This window comes from Catharus ustulatus, chromosome 12 (genome assembly GCF_009819885.2).
Source record: "Catharus ustulatus isolate bCatUst1 chromosome 12, bCatUst1.pri.v2, whole genome shotgun sequence".
NCBI lineage: Eukaryota > Metazoa > Chordata > Aves > Passeriformes > Turdidae > Catharus > Catharus ustulatus.
The window spans coordinates 10,839,278-10,853,203 of record NC_046232.1 but is presented as its reverse complement, the minus strand read 5'-3'; the positions used below and the strand labels follow the sequence as shown (position 1 = coordinate 10,853,203).

Sequence of the window (13,926 nt, the reverse complement as noted above, 5' to 3'; positions counted from 1 at the left end):
TTGTCCAACTGTATTTCAGACACAAGCTTAACTTTCAGCACATTTTTCAACTAGCAGGAAGAGGATTGAATAGGACACATGAGAAGAAAAGCCATTCAGTGGAGTCTCTGTCTTCCTTCTGTTCTTCCATAATTTTCTATGAAAATGAGGAGTTTTGCACCTTTCTTTACAACAAGTCTGCCTTAATCCTGGCCAGGACTCCCAAGCCATGTGTAAATTTAGCTCAAGATACACGGTATCATTTATTCTCCGAAGAACACCGTGCAGAATTGGAATAATGAAAACCTGGCTTCTGGTTTTCCAAATACAGATTTTTTACTACCTAGTAAAATTTGGGCTTTATGACCTCTGTCAGTTTTATGCTTGTGCAGATAGCCAGTTTCTGAACACGTGCACTGCAGTGATTTTGATCAGTTGTTCCCAAGCCTTGCTCGAGGTGACCACCATCAGAGATGGTGCTGAGCTGTGGTAGGACCATCTGTGCAAAACTAGAAGCTTGTCAGGCCAGGTACACATTCTGTCACCTCCAACTCTTTAATTGCAGTCTCATTCATCCAAGAATTTCAGGTTTTCATCTCCCACTGCTCTACACCTCTCACCTTCCACACCAGAACCTCTCTTATGGTGTCCAGTCCCTTCCTGACCTTTGATCACACACCAACACAAGTCAGGGGGACAGAAACTGTAGCCACATGCTCCTGCATAAAAAGCTTCCCTGCTTTCCTAACCCTGCTCCTTTCTGCCTGAGCCCTGCCCGATGCTCCTGAAGCCAAGCCCTGAGAGCTGGGGAATTTGGGATGGTGCATTCACTGCTGAAAGCATTCCTGGAACTGCAGCCTCAGAGAGAAGTACATCTCAACAGATCAGCACAAACCTTCTGCACAGATCTGTTCACCTCATGACTCAGAGAAGTGCTTGTTACAAGCAGAGTTAACAGCTGCCATCATCATGTGCCACTTTCTGTTGGCTTTGTACCACAATTTGGGAATGTCTGTCTTAGACAATAGGCACAAATATGTGTAACAGTCACATTTAGATCTGTTCTTTTCTCTTCCTGACAATGTTCTAATTTAAGATCCTAGTTTCACTTAACCAGACATTTTTAATGGAGAGAACTTCATTCCCATATGGCACCTTCAAGGACCATGACTCCTGCAGAAATCTGTATTACACAAGCCAAACAGTGCTAACAGTTGTACTGCTAACAGGTCACATACTTGGGGTTTGTTTTTAGACTAATGTTTGTTTAAAAATGAGGAATACGTTTTGGATTGTAAATATGTTCATTCCAAAAAAACTGTGAAGAGAATAAGGAGAGTCAGATGGAAGAATTTTACCTCTGCTTTGTGCTGATTACATAATTTATCAAGAAATTGTTCCACAGGCCTCCAACAGATGCTCTGCTGTTAAAGCCATGAAAAGTCATTCAGGGAGAGAGTAAAGGCCTCGGGGGTGTGGTCCACATGCTTCAGCACATATATCCTCAGCCCTGGCCTGCAGATAGCACATCTGGTCCAGGCATGGACCTGATGGTTGGCCAAAATACAGGCTTACAATAATGCTCCTTTTTTCAGCTTTAATGTAAGCCTGTTTTCTTGCCAAATTCAAATCCTGCCAAAATTTGGCCAAAGATGTTTGCTCAATTGTGCAATATCTTAAGTTTATATCCAACAACTCTTTGCAAAAACAATTGTATCGTGTTTTTAATGTTTACAAGCATTAACAATATTTAATTTTAAGTAGAATTTTACTGCTGACACACTCGTGTTTTACAGTAAATTACCTTAGAGAGGGTTTTTCCATTAGCTCTGAGTGTCACGAGTCCTGCACAGCACACCAAAGCACTGGAGCTAGAGAGACCAGAACTTGGAGGGATGGTTCCATCTAGCAGACAATTCATTCCAGTTGGGTTATTAAGACCAAAATGTTCCTAACAATGAAAAAATAAACAATCTCAGTTTCAAGTACAGACAGGCTCAGGCTTGCAATTATCTGATACTTAGAAAGAGAATCCTTCTGCTGAGTTGCTGGAAGCAAGGACCTGCTTCTGGTATCTCCAAAACAAAGCAAAAGCAAAATTTTCATTCTGTTCCTTAAGAACAAAGCCAATGGTGGGGCTTCAGCCAAAGGTATGTCTGCAATTGCTGTACACAAACATATAACTACCCCAAGCAGAACTCAGGATGGGCTGCACGCCCAAGAATTCACCGAGCTTCGTGGGTGGGTTTTGCAGCAACTGGTTCTGCTTTGAGCTGCCGTGGTGTAAGTGCAAAGTCACCAATCCTTTTATACCCTGCTTTTGTCCTTTTCTCCACAGCTCTTCATTTTAGGCACCACAAAGCACTCAAGGCCCACTTTATGCTTCACTTCCAACGCTGGCACGTGGTGTTAGGGAGCCACATGATGCTGAGGGGGAACCAGTAGCCATGCAGCTGTTTTCAAAGCCAGATACTCGTGTCCTGGAGCACCCACAGGACTCACAATGGGAAAACCACAATGGTAGTTAAGGAGCTCTGTGCTTTAGGGTCACAAAGACACACCTACCAGCGGGGATGGTCCCTGGCATGCTGTTTTTTGAATGAAGTTTAAAATATTTTAACATACATGAAAGATATCACAGATAATACATTTAATCCAGAAGTCATAAATCCTCATGTACATATTCTTTTAATTATTATTTAGTTGCTTTGTCTTTTTATTTATAATCACTTTTATATAAATTTCTCCCTGCTATTAGTTTGAAACAAACATGCAGTACTTATTAAAAAATCATTCACTGTATATGGGGGGTATATGAATAGCAAACTTCCGATGCAATTTATACATCAATAAACTATGTTACAGTGTCAAGAATCAGAAAAAATAACAGTATTTTCATAAAGAAGTGTCCACCTTCAAAAGATTTCTATTACTTCTCCTGAAACAACTTCAACCTTAAATATCAATGGTCGAGATCAGCAAGCACAAAGAACCTCCTTTAAAGTCTTCTACCATCACTTCAAATTCTATTTTGAATTTCCTGTTTTACAAATAAAGAAAATTCATATCTAGAGTACTATTGCTGCCCATGCCCCTTCATGAAGAACACTAGACAGGCTTGTTCATAAACAGAAAATGCCTGAGTAACCAGAAACTGATCCACAGTTTCTGGATTGTCTTGAATGTGAATCAGGCTTGCAGACTTATCACGCGATGTTTAAATAGAAAACGTATTTCGGTTTCAAAAATGAAAATGGACTTTGCCAAGTTCTGTAACAGTTCTGTCCCAAAAGGATAGCATGTTCAACATAATATAAACAGATTATCCCGCTGGACCCTCTGAGTACTTGTATTTCAGAGTTTCTTAAGTCTGTAACATTTATGCTTTTTTTTCTGCCAGTACTAGAGTCTACAAACCTGCTCTGCAAATTAACCTTCAAGTATGAAAGCTTGTCCTTAGGAAACAAATCTCAGTAGCAGACTGAAAAATAAATAAGTCAATTGGTCATGCAAGCCTTAATATAAGAAAGGATATATTGTAAAGAAACCTAATCTATATCTCTACAGTCAGTGCAATTTAAATGCCTGTGTTAGTGAGCAATACAAAATTGAAAATACTCATGTTACTGCACACATAAGTAATTTATTTGGGTCTATGTATAGAAGCAGGGGGCTGTTTGGACCTGTGAACTGTAATAAAGTGATTTGTGGCACTGATTGTTCTGCATATTGTATTCTGAAGACTCCAGTGACAGCTCTGAGGTAGGCTATTCAGCAGTCTGCAGTCCTCAGCTATTGGATCATCCTGTGGGGTGACCTAGATGGCCTATCCTGAGGCAAACTTCACGTGCTTTAAGAAGCACATTTACCCATAATTTGGGCTGGCTGTTCCTGACCTGCTATCACTATTTATCCCATCTGCCCTTCTGGAAATATTCTTAGATTGACATCGAGCAGAGAAGTAATCTTTTTTTTTCGCCCCCCCTTCAAAGGGCCATGATTTCTGTCAATTCTGTGCCTCACCTGCAAACAGCAGGTGAGATTTGCAGGAGCCTCAATGGTGAGTTAAGGCCACCTCCCAGGGCAGCACTGACAACCAGCATTTGCTTTCTCAACAGTTGGGTCATCAGGTCAGTGTGGAGAGGGAGATAAACCTGGAGTGGGCAGACAGGAAAAGGTCTGTTTTGTGTGTCTGTGTGTCTGTGCTCCTGCCTTTACCGTAAGTGTGCCCCTTCCTGCATAGCTGCACTTTCAACTCGGGACAATCTGAAAATCCCATTCAAATTCCAAACTCTGAAAAGCAGGATGAGTAATGGTTCTTAATGGATTATTTCTTCTGTATGCTGTTTACTTGGCTTTTGCATTTTCTTTTGCCTACTGCATGAGTCAGCTTCACTCAGCTGTTGTGCACAAATTATAGGTTTTAAGCTTTAATGGAAGTCCATGTTTTTTAAATGCTTCCATAGAAAGAAAAGGACTAAGATATGATCTTCATGTCCTGAAAGACAAACCTCCAAACCTTTTTCAAAGCAGATTTTAATTAAATAATTCCATTGGAAAGCATTCCTTTTGACTTCAAAATACGGAAATGTCATCCTGATCATGTTTGATCACACCTTTGCTAAGCAATTATTTGCTACAGTAATTTGTTTTATAGAGGTGAAAACAGTGCTCTGCAAATATTTTAAAGCAAACCCACTCATATCTCCTCTTCAAGTTTGAACATAAAAATACTCAACTGTATGTTTTTAAAAAGCTATAGAATGCAGGGAAACACTGAGGGTAAATAGGTAATCTTGTTGTATTTCATTTCTACATTAATTTCATAAATTAAATGGATTTGGCTTACCTGGATACCCTTCAGTCCACACAGGAAGTAGTTATGCCACTGAGGTTTGGTTTTGTTAATCTGAATGTTATTAACACTAGTACTGAAATCCCTGCAAAAACAGAAAAACCTTGAGGCTTTAACTTGTATTACATTTAGTTTGAAAAAAACGTGGCTTGTTACTGCCACCTGCCGATGGACAAGACTGATTTGATGGTTTTCAGTGCAATGCTTTCTGGCTTGGCTTTTTGTTTGATCTTTTCACACGTCTAGTTTATCAGTAATTTCTATATATTCTTTTAGATGAAAGCATAAGAATTCTTGATTAAGTATAAAGAGTGTGTTAAATAAATCCAAAAATTAAGCTGCCTTTGACATCCTTAATTCAGGCATGACGCCTTCCATCATGTATGTGTTTGCTATCATGATTTCTTAGAAGTGAAAATTTAAATAATCATATCTGTCAAACCTTCACTACAGAGAGATAAACTTCAGGTTCTCTGGTAATTCCTCCTCAGGATTTCATCTTCATTACCTTTGCTCTGAATGGCACCTGACTAAAACAGGCTGCAGAATTTTATTATGTATGTTACAAGACAAAAATATTTAGTTTAAATATTTTATCTGTTTCCTCCAGGATAATTCCTACTCCACCTTTCTTTCAAAATAATAAAAATAGTGATCTTGAATGTTCCTAAAGAACAGCTAGGTGCTATCAGAATGAACATGGGTGACATGCAGAGCCTCAGAGAGGCGTGTCAGTCCCCAAGGTGTGTAAGTTGTTTGGCAGTCTGTACCCTTGAACTCCCAGAACTTTATCTGCTTGATGTCATGACAGCAGGTGCCCAGCACAGAAACAACAAAGGCAGTGAGAACATCAAGAAATCAAATTAAAAATATTCAAAAGTTCCAGATCAAGATGTGCTCTACAAGTTCCAGATCAAGATGTGCTCTACAAGGAAAGTTCTGCTAAAGAATATGAACAGAGGCAGCTGAATTCCTGGAAATATTTAACAGGAGTACAACCAGTTTAGAGAAATAATACTTCAGGGGACAGTCTGCACCTGCTAAAAGGAGGGAATTTTTCCTTCTTATACTGGTCCCTATAAACTACATAGATTATTGATCTCCTGGTTTCATTTCTGTCCTAAAGGACATCACTAATTAATATTTGTAATGGATAATAGTGGAAAGACGTTTATCAGTTAATTATTCTGTTACCTACGGAGAAAAAGTTATACAAATATAAAACATCTTTAATAAGATATAATTGTCTTCAAGCAATGTCTAAAAATCTCACTTTATTCTGATGCATTTAAAGGCTGCAATTTTTGTGTCATGCAGCCCCCAAAGCAACAAGCAATGCTGCAGTGGCCCCACAGTTCATCTGGTCTATTGTTTGCCCCACTGCAGTAAGGAACACCACTTGTACTCCCAGCCATAACTATGCCCAGCTCCACAGGACAGATGTTGCACTTTTGAGTATCAACTTACAATTCCCATTTTGCCACTTATACATTCAAGTTCAACCTTAATTACAGTGCAAACCATCAGGTTGGTGTACAGTTTTATGTGCAAGCTGCTACCTCAGTGCCACAAACAGGATTTTATCAACAGTGCAGCAGCAAAGAACTGCACACAGCTAGTGTCAGAAATTACTAGGTTTTGTAGAGGAATACAGAAGATAGGAAAGGGAGTATTGAGATTAGAGTACTAGGAAAGTTTGAGAATGGCTGTACATTCCTCCAATTTGAGATTCATGTATATTTTAAATGATCTCCAAGAGAATAAAACATCAACTTTCTTATGGTTCTTGAATAAAATAAACCCTCCCTGAGGTATTTGTAAAATAGAAAATGCTTTTCATAAGTAATGAAGGTTTAAAAATTCTATGCTTGCTTTTGCTTGCTTCCTACAATAATCCTAAATTATTGTTATAAAAAACAAGGTTGGTGGAAAGCAATGTGTGAAAGTGATTAAGAGAAATCTTAAGTCTTCTTTGCCTCAAAAAGAGTTCTAAAATATTTTATCTTCATAATTCTTTTTACCCTCTCAGAGTAAAATTTCAATGAACAAGCAGACACATATTATGACTATATTTGCTGGTTCTCAAGATAAATTAAAATAATGACCTCTCAAAATGCATTTTGCTCTTTTCTGCAATCTTCTCATTTGGAAAATGAAAGAAAAAAAAAAGGCTTTGACTTTGGCAGGTTTTATATGGACATAATTCACACAAACAAAAAATGTGGGACTGTCAAAATCCCCAAAATCCTTAAGTCTATTTTTTGTTATCACATTCAGTTTCTTATAAAAAAACAGCTCCTAAATATCCAAGTTTTATCTCAAATCAGTAAATCTTCAGGCTTGCCTTTGAACCTCCTACTGAAAATTAGGCAGTCTAATATAAGAACTTTATAACAAAATAAAAGATTGGGAAAAACATACCCATGAAATAAAACTACTTTGATACTGTCTGTTCCAGCCTTTCTGTTTTAAAGAATGATAGGGAAAGAATGCCACTCCTTCATAACCAGACATAAAAACTTCCATTTTTCCGTATAATTAGACGAGATTTTTAAGTAATGTGACTGAGGTGGTTTTTACCGCTTGAATAGTAATTAATCCTTATTTTTGGGAGATCAATTTGGCTCTTTCTCACAGAACCTTATTGCCTTGTCAATCTGTTAGTTTATCTATTTGTCATCTGTACAAGTACCCTGATTTAAAAACAAACAAACAAAACTTTCAGGTTTTGTTGTGAGAACTGATTTCTAATTATTATCCTCTGGTACTTCTGAAGGCATTTTGAGAAGTATAGCATCAGATATTCTCTCTACACATACTTCTCAATTACAAAGATGATTTGTGAAGGGGAGGTATCAGGAACTTCAAAAGAATGTAAGTTTTGAATACCTTTTTAGTCCAAATAACATAAAAGGCATCAGATCAATTGAGGTAATTTATGATAAAAAACAAATAGGTGCTTTTTCTAGCAACCTGTTCTCTATCCTATTTCTACTACAAGTTAACATGAACTATCAGGGTGAAAGAGTGCCACAGAACTGTTCCACAGTTTACCAGTTCACAAAATAAGAAGGAAAGGGGAAATAGTGATTCTACAGAGGATTCCAGTTAGTCCTTGTTCACCAAAGGCCTATAGATATGCATTTACCACAGGCATAAATCTACCAGTGTAACAGGCTGGGAAAAAAAGACATACTGTCATCAGTTTTGTTATGTGGTGTAACATTCAAAGTGTTGAAAAATATTTCTTTGTTATGAAATTATGGGCATGTTTTAGCTTTGTTTTTAAGCAACAGTGTCTCAACAAAACCAAGATGCTTAATGCTGTGTTCTGAAACGTTTTCTTGGTTTATGGCTTAAAAATCATATGGCTATGATTTCAAGCTGAAACCAGGGCAGATGTAAAAATATAGTGTCAGTGTGTGCAATTTAAATTCAAAGGCTATAATTCTACATTGTGGAACTGTCCTGAACACCATTTAAATTGCAATATAATGCAGCAAAGCTTGAAAACCAAGTGAATATGTTTACCTTTTTATTACTGTTTTATTTAGTGCTCATTATAACAACTTTTCCTAATCAAAACTATTGTAATTCTGAAGCTATTGTCTCTTGCAGAATGGTTTTGCAACACAGCTTAAGCCCTGGTGGGAGGTTGCTGTTGAAGAAAGGGAAAGGTCCCATGCACACCTTTCATTTCCCTTCCCTGTTCACCACTGCTTGTTCCCACTGTTTACCCCAAGTCAGCTTTAGTGCTGAATGCACGGCAATTCACTAAAATGAAAGAAAATTATCTAAGCAAAAAATGGGGGAATAGTGAACTTTACCTTAAGATCAAACAAGTATTCTATGCCTGCTTAAAGGCAGAGGCTGAGTTGATTTTAGAAGCAGGTACAGGGAGGCTAGGGGTAAAAGAAGCCAAGCCATTGCCTTTTGGCAGGGGCAGACTCTTAATTCAGCCCAGCTATTATGTGAAAACATACTCCACAAAGTCAAAAACTTTTTAGTATCTATACTTAGCATGGAAATACAAATTCCTTTCAACTGTCATCGTCACAGGCACCAGTTCAGAACGTGTTTATAACAAATTGAGCTTTAAGCAGGAATATGTGCTCAAGTATTTCCCACTTTTGACAGTGTGTTCCTGTCCCTGTGCTGCCACACACTGTGCTTTCAGGAATTAATTTACCAATTAAAGCAATGGCTCAATAAAAATGGCTTAAACTAAGCTTTTGCTGATTCTGATTTTTGCAAAATGTCCACAAAAGCTCATGTGGGTGAGTGACCTGATCTGAACTGCCATGCAACTACACAAATATCAGTCTGTTACAAAGAGACAGAAAAACTGAAGTTGAAAAGAGTGGCAGGATTATTTCCCTATGTTCAGCACTTGTGAGACCATAGCTGGAATATTGCATCCAGTTTTGGGGTTTCCCAATACATGAAAGACATTGGCAGGGAGTTCAGCAGAAGGCCAACAAGATTATTTACAAGGGATCTTCAAAGGTCCTTTCCAACCTAAATTGGCCTATAATTCTGTGAACAACAGCTGTGAAGGAAGTGGAAGCGAAGGAATACAGATTTTTTGAGCCAGGATTGTTGCTAAAGCTGTTGTGTTGTGAAAACACAGCCTCAGGTTCTCCAGAGCAGGGGAGTGTTACCTTACTTTTGCAGTAATCGATTACAAAACATTTCACTCCCTTCTCCAGGAGAAACTGAGCTGCTGCCAGTTATGGAGATTATATCAAGAAAGACGAGATAAAAGAAGGGAAGACAGAATTGCACTTTAGAAGGAGAGAAAAATCAGAGGCTTTACAGAGTAATATGAACAAACAGGTGGGAGACAGCAGCTGCAAGGCTATTGCTCTGAACTAATACACACTGCATGGAGTCAGTCTGTGGGATTCCATCTGTTGATATAAATTGTTTTACACAATCATACTCTGTATTGCAATGGAAGTCTGTCAGATCTCTGAAAAGGTAAACTGTATTGCAATACATGAAAAGGTTTATAAAAATTAATGAATAAACAAAGTAATTACATACAAGTATGAAGGATTTGTATTTGCCAGTTGCACAACTTGAGTTTGCACAGGTTCTACAGCAATCAGGATATCTTGTTCTATAGCCATCGGGAGCACAGCATAACCACAGTAGTCTATGTGTTCTCCTAGCAAACAAACAAAGAAAACACTTTGCAATAATTCTTTCTAGAATAGCAGTAACAGGGCTTCTACAGCACTTCAGTGTTGTTTACTGGAGGAGGCAATTTCTTACTGTAGTTTCAACTCTGATTACCTCAAGTTTGGGGTATATTTCCTCCATTTTGTATTACTTCACAAAAAATTTTTCTTTAGTGATTTTTTTCTATTGCATCTGTTTATAAATGTTCATGTTTTAACGCTGGGTTACAAAAATCAAAAAAAAACCCCACCATGTAGATTATTGTCCAAGAACAAGAACTATCATGTACATACAATTTGTGCACCTTTTTCCAAGAAGATACTACATTTAAATAATGATTAATACAGTTGCATACAACACAAAAAGTAACAATCAAACAGAAAATGTATGTATTAAACATCCTCTCCCTTGGGAATAATTCCCAGTCACCATATGCTGTCTATTTAGTCTATATGAGATGTTCACACAACACTAAGATAAAAATTAACATTAACTGCACAATAAACAAACGAGCTTTTACAGCTCTGTTTTTCAGGATCCTTTTACTACGTCTTCAAAAAGTGTAGGATTATTTTATGAACATATGCAAGAAAGTCAGCTCCAGGGAGAACACAATCCTAACATGGACAGAGAAATCTCAAAAATAAGGCTGCTACAGAAATAAAAGTCCTAAACATAAAATAATTGTGACTCTCCAGTCTGCCAGTGAATCACACTGTTTTAAGTTCTGTGGACATACCTCTATGGAAGAGTAAAAAAGAGATGATGGTGGAATAATTTCATGCTTTATCATGTGCATTGCTGTTGGGCTGGTTATATTTGGTAACTGTAATTAATTTTTAAAAAAACATAAGCTGGCAAGTTACTCCAATTTTCAAAACCATCATTACTGTCTATAAATGTTTTTCTCCAAAACTGATATCCAGGTAGAATTGTTTAGAGTAAGATACAGTAAAATCTACTAAATTATACATGATTTTTCCATTTATCACAAGAAATTTCTCTGAAAAAAATTAAGACCAGCATTTTCATCCTGTGTTTTAAACTACTGGACTTCCAGGATGATGGATGAAGTAAAATAACATAAGGTGAATTTTTCTCTTTTACCTATTAAGTTGACTCGTCCTGGTGCACGAGCATAAAACTTGGGAGCTGATCCAAACTTTGATATAAACATCTCCTTCAGTTTCTGCAATCTGAAAGGCAGGTTAGAAACATTTAGAAGGACTATATTTGCATAAAAGACAAGAAGTTTCAATGCTTTTTGAACAAATTCAATTCAGCTTCCCGAAGTATGTGGAGTTTGCTACAAGAGTGACATTAAGCTGCCTATTTCATATAACATTGATGACTCTGCTTAGATCTTGATTTTAATCAATTGTCACATTTGACATTACCCCATATTTGTATAAATACATACACTGAAAACGAGAATTCCAAACATTAGATTATCCCCATGACTTATGCCAGTATTTACTCCACAGGACTCCAGCAAAAGTACTTCAGGTTTTCTATTCAGAGGTGCCTGATGTGCTATGAAAGTTCAAAGCAAATAACCTTTGTCATACTGCTTCATTTCCTGCAGCTGTAAAGGTTCCACCCTTCTGCTTGATGTTTGCAAAGTTGGAATACTTTAGCGTATCATGCAGAAAAACAGGAAAATGAGGGCTGAGAACAGATGAAGCCATTATCTTAGTGAAGCATTGGAAACCTGATTGTTTCCTATTTCATTCATTTTGAAACGACCATAAAGCAAAATTTTAGTCTACTGACAAAAATCCAGTAACATGAACCCTGATAAGGTTTCTACATTTAATCCAAATCTAGAACTGGAAGCCTAGTTAATGCAAAGTGGAAGTAAGAAGACTGCAGTGAGAAACAGATGTTAGAAATTCCACCATTATTTAGTTTGTACATCTTTGTAAAGGCTGTGTTACTATTCAGCTACATATATTCAAATGTTTTGTAAGATTTTTATAAATGGAAAGTTACAAAATATGGTTATATGATTTGATGTGATATTTTCAAACAGATCTTTCAGTACTTTTTTATCTTTATGCCTAGTTACAAAGCTGTATGAAGTCTATGATTTCCCCTTCTTATAATCTCCCCTAGTATTGACTGTTATATCACTCTTCCAATTAGCAAAAGCAATTTCTGCCATTTCATTGTTCAATCCCTTCTCAAGATCACATTAATAATATTATAGTCCACAAGGGAATCTGTTGGCAGAATTCTAGGTGTTAACTTTATTCCTTTTTGTGTCAGTATTTAGAATGCTGCTTTGTTTCACAGCTATTTTTATAGTAGTGTTGGTACCAAGAGACAACAAACAAAGCAGTCATGAGGGCATGTTTATCTAAGTGCTGATTGATCTCTTTTTTTAATGTGGTTTTTACAAGCAGGCCTGATGAAAGGCTATTTACAGGCTTTGGCCTTGATGTTGCAACACGCACACTGAATTACAAGTACCTACATCAAGAAGAAAATTGTCAGAAGCCTTAAGGCAAAGGCACTCCTCACAACTTTACACTTCCAACTCTGGAAATGCTGGACGTGTCGTTTCTGTGGGATTTACGGTGCAATCGTATGCAAGCAACCAGCGTTTTAAAACGTGCTCCTTCTACGGTGCTAACGCAATTCGAAAGGTTGGTTTGTGTGCGTTTGAATTCCACGGGCAAGGAGCGGGGATGGCACGTGCCGCAGCCATTCCAAGGGCTGCGCCAGGGCCTTTCACAGCAAAAAGGGGAGAATAATCAGTATTCCCCAAATACTCCGGGGAGAAATGATGCAGGCGAAATGATGAATGAAGAAAAGAATGAATGAATGAAGGATTCCTCCTGCTGCCCCAGCGCCACCCTGCGAGGGGCGTCAGGGCGGGCCGGGCTGCTGTGCGTGGGAGAAGGGGCCGGAGCGCGGCGCTTCCCGAGCGCTCTTTGGTCGGGGCAGGGAAAAGCCGCGACACTACGAGTCCTCACCTCCTCGCACCTCAGCCCGGGGCATGAGGACGAGCTTAGCCACCCGTCCTCCCAATCCCCCGGCCGCCCGCAGACCGCCCACCCGCCCCGGCAGCAAGCGGCGGCTGGGCCGGGCAGTGACCCACCCACCTGGGCTGCTCCACCAGCTGCACCGGGAGGGCGCTGGGGCTGTCCCCCGCCATGGCGGCGGCACCGCGGGCCCGGCTCCGGCGGCTCCGGCGGGACCGCGGTCACGGGGCAGGCGAGCGCCGCGTCCTTCCGGGCGGCAGCGCCCGCGGCCCGGCCCCGTCCCGCCCCGCCGGCCGTGCTCGGCCCTGGGCAGCCCGCTCGGCCCTGGGCTGCTCTGCCCGGGTGGGACCGGGAAGCTGCTGTGACACGCGAAAGAAGTGTTTGGGGCTTTCCAGCAATCCTGCCGATGCTCCTGCGAAACGCACGCGCAATGAAAATGATACATGCACAGTCGCATCCCTCAGTGATGTGGAGGGATGGGTGTCTCGGGCCCCGTTTTTCCTCGTGTGTGGTTCCTCCAGCTCCCCTCCCAGCAGGCAGCCTCGTGCCTCCTTAGTTACCCTCAGATAAATGGCTGCACATACGTGCAAGGAACTTAGCATTTCAAGTGTTCACGGGTTCAATCACTCAGTGTTTTGATGTGTATCTTCGTCCATTTTGGTATCTATCTTCTTGTTCCTCATCCCATTCAGTGAGCTTTAAGTTCTCAGACCAAAGGAAGCACAGTAACAAATTTCATTGTGGGTTTTCTCAGGTAAAACATTTATTTCCCCATTAGTATAGTTGCAGAATACAAACACAGCTTTTTAAGAGACTTGGCAGTAGCTGGGGCGGGGGGAAAGGGGGGAACCAAAAACCCACTGTCAGAAATTGTAACAATATAAAATGACCAACAACAGGATAACCTGGAGACCCAGTAAA

General features: G+C 39.4%; 1 protein-coding gene across 1 annotated transcript in view; it reads right to left on the bottom strand.

Annotated features, from left to right (window-relative positions):
* The window catches only part of GALK2 (galactokinase 2), a 48,681-nt gene extending 35,461 nt beyond the window's left edge, over positions 1 to 13,220 (bottom strand). The window contains exons 1-5 of the mRNA XM_033070979.1: positions 13,126 to 13,220; positions 11,126 to 11,214; positions 9,881 to 10,004; positions 4,829 to 4,919; positions 1,784 to 1,930 (exon numbers count right to left, since the gene is read on the bottom strand). Coding sequence (XP_032926870.1) covers positions 1,784 to 1,930; positions 4,829 to 4,919; positions 9,881 to 10,004; positions 11,126 to 11,214; positions 13,126 to 13,178 — 504 coding nt within the window. The 5' untranslated portion in view covers positions 13,179 to 13,220. The remainder of the gene's footprint in view (positions 1 to 1,783; positions 1,931 to 4,828; positions 4,920 to 9,880; positions 10,005 to 11,125; positions 11,215 to 13,125) is intronic.
* Positions 13,221 to 13,926: the final 706 nt, after the last annotated feature.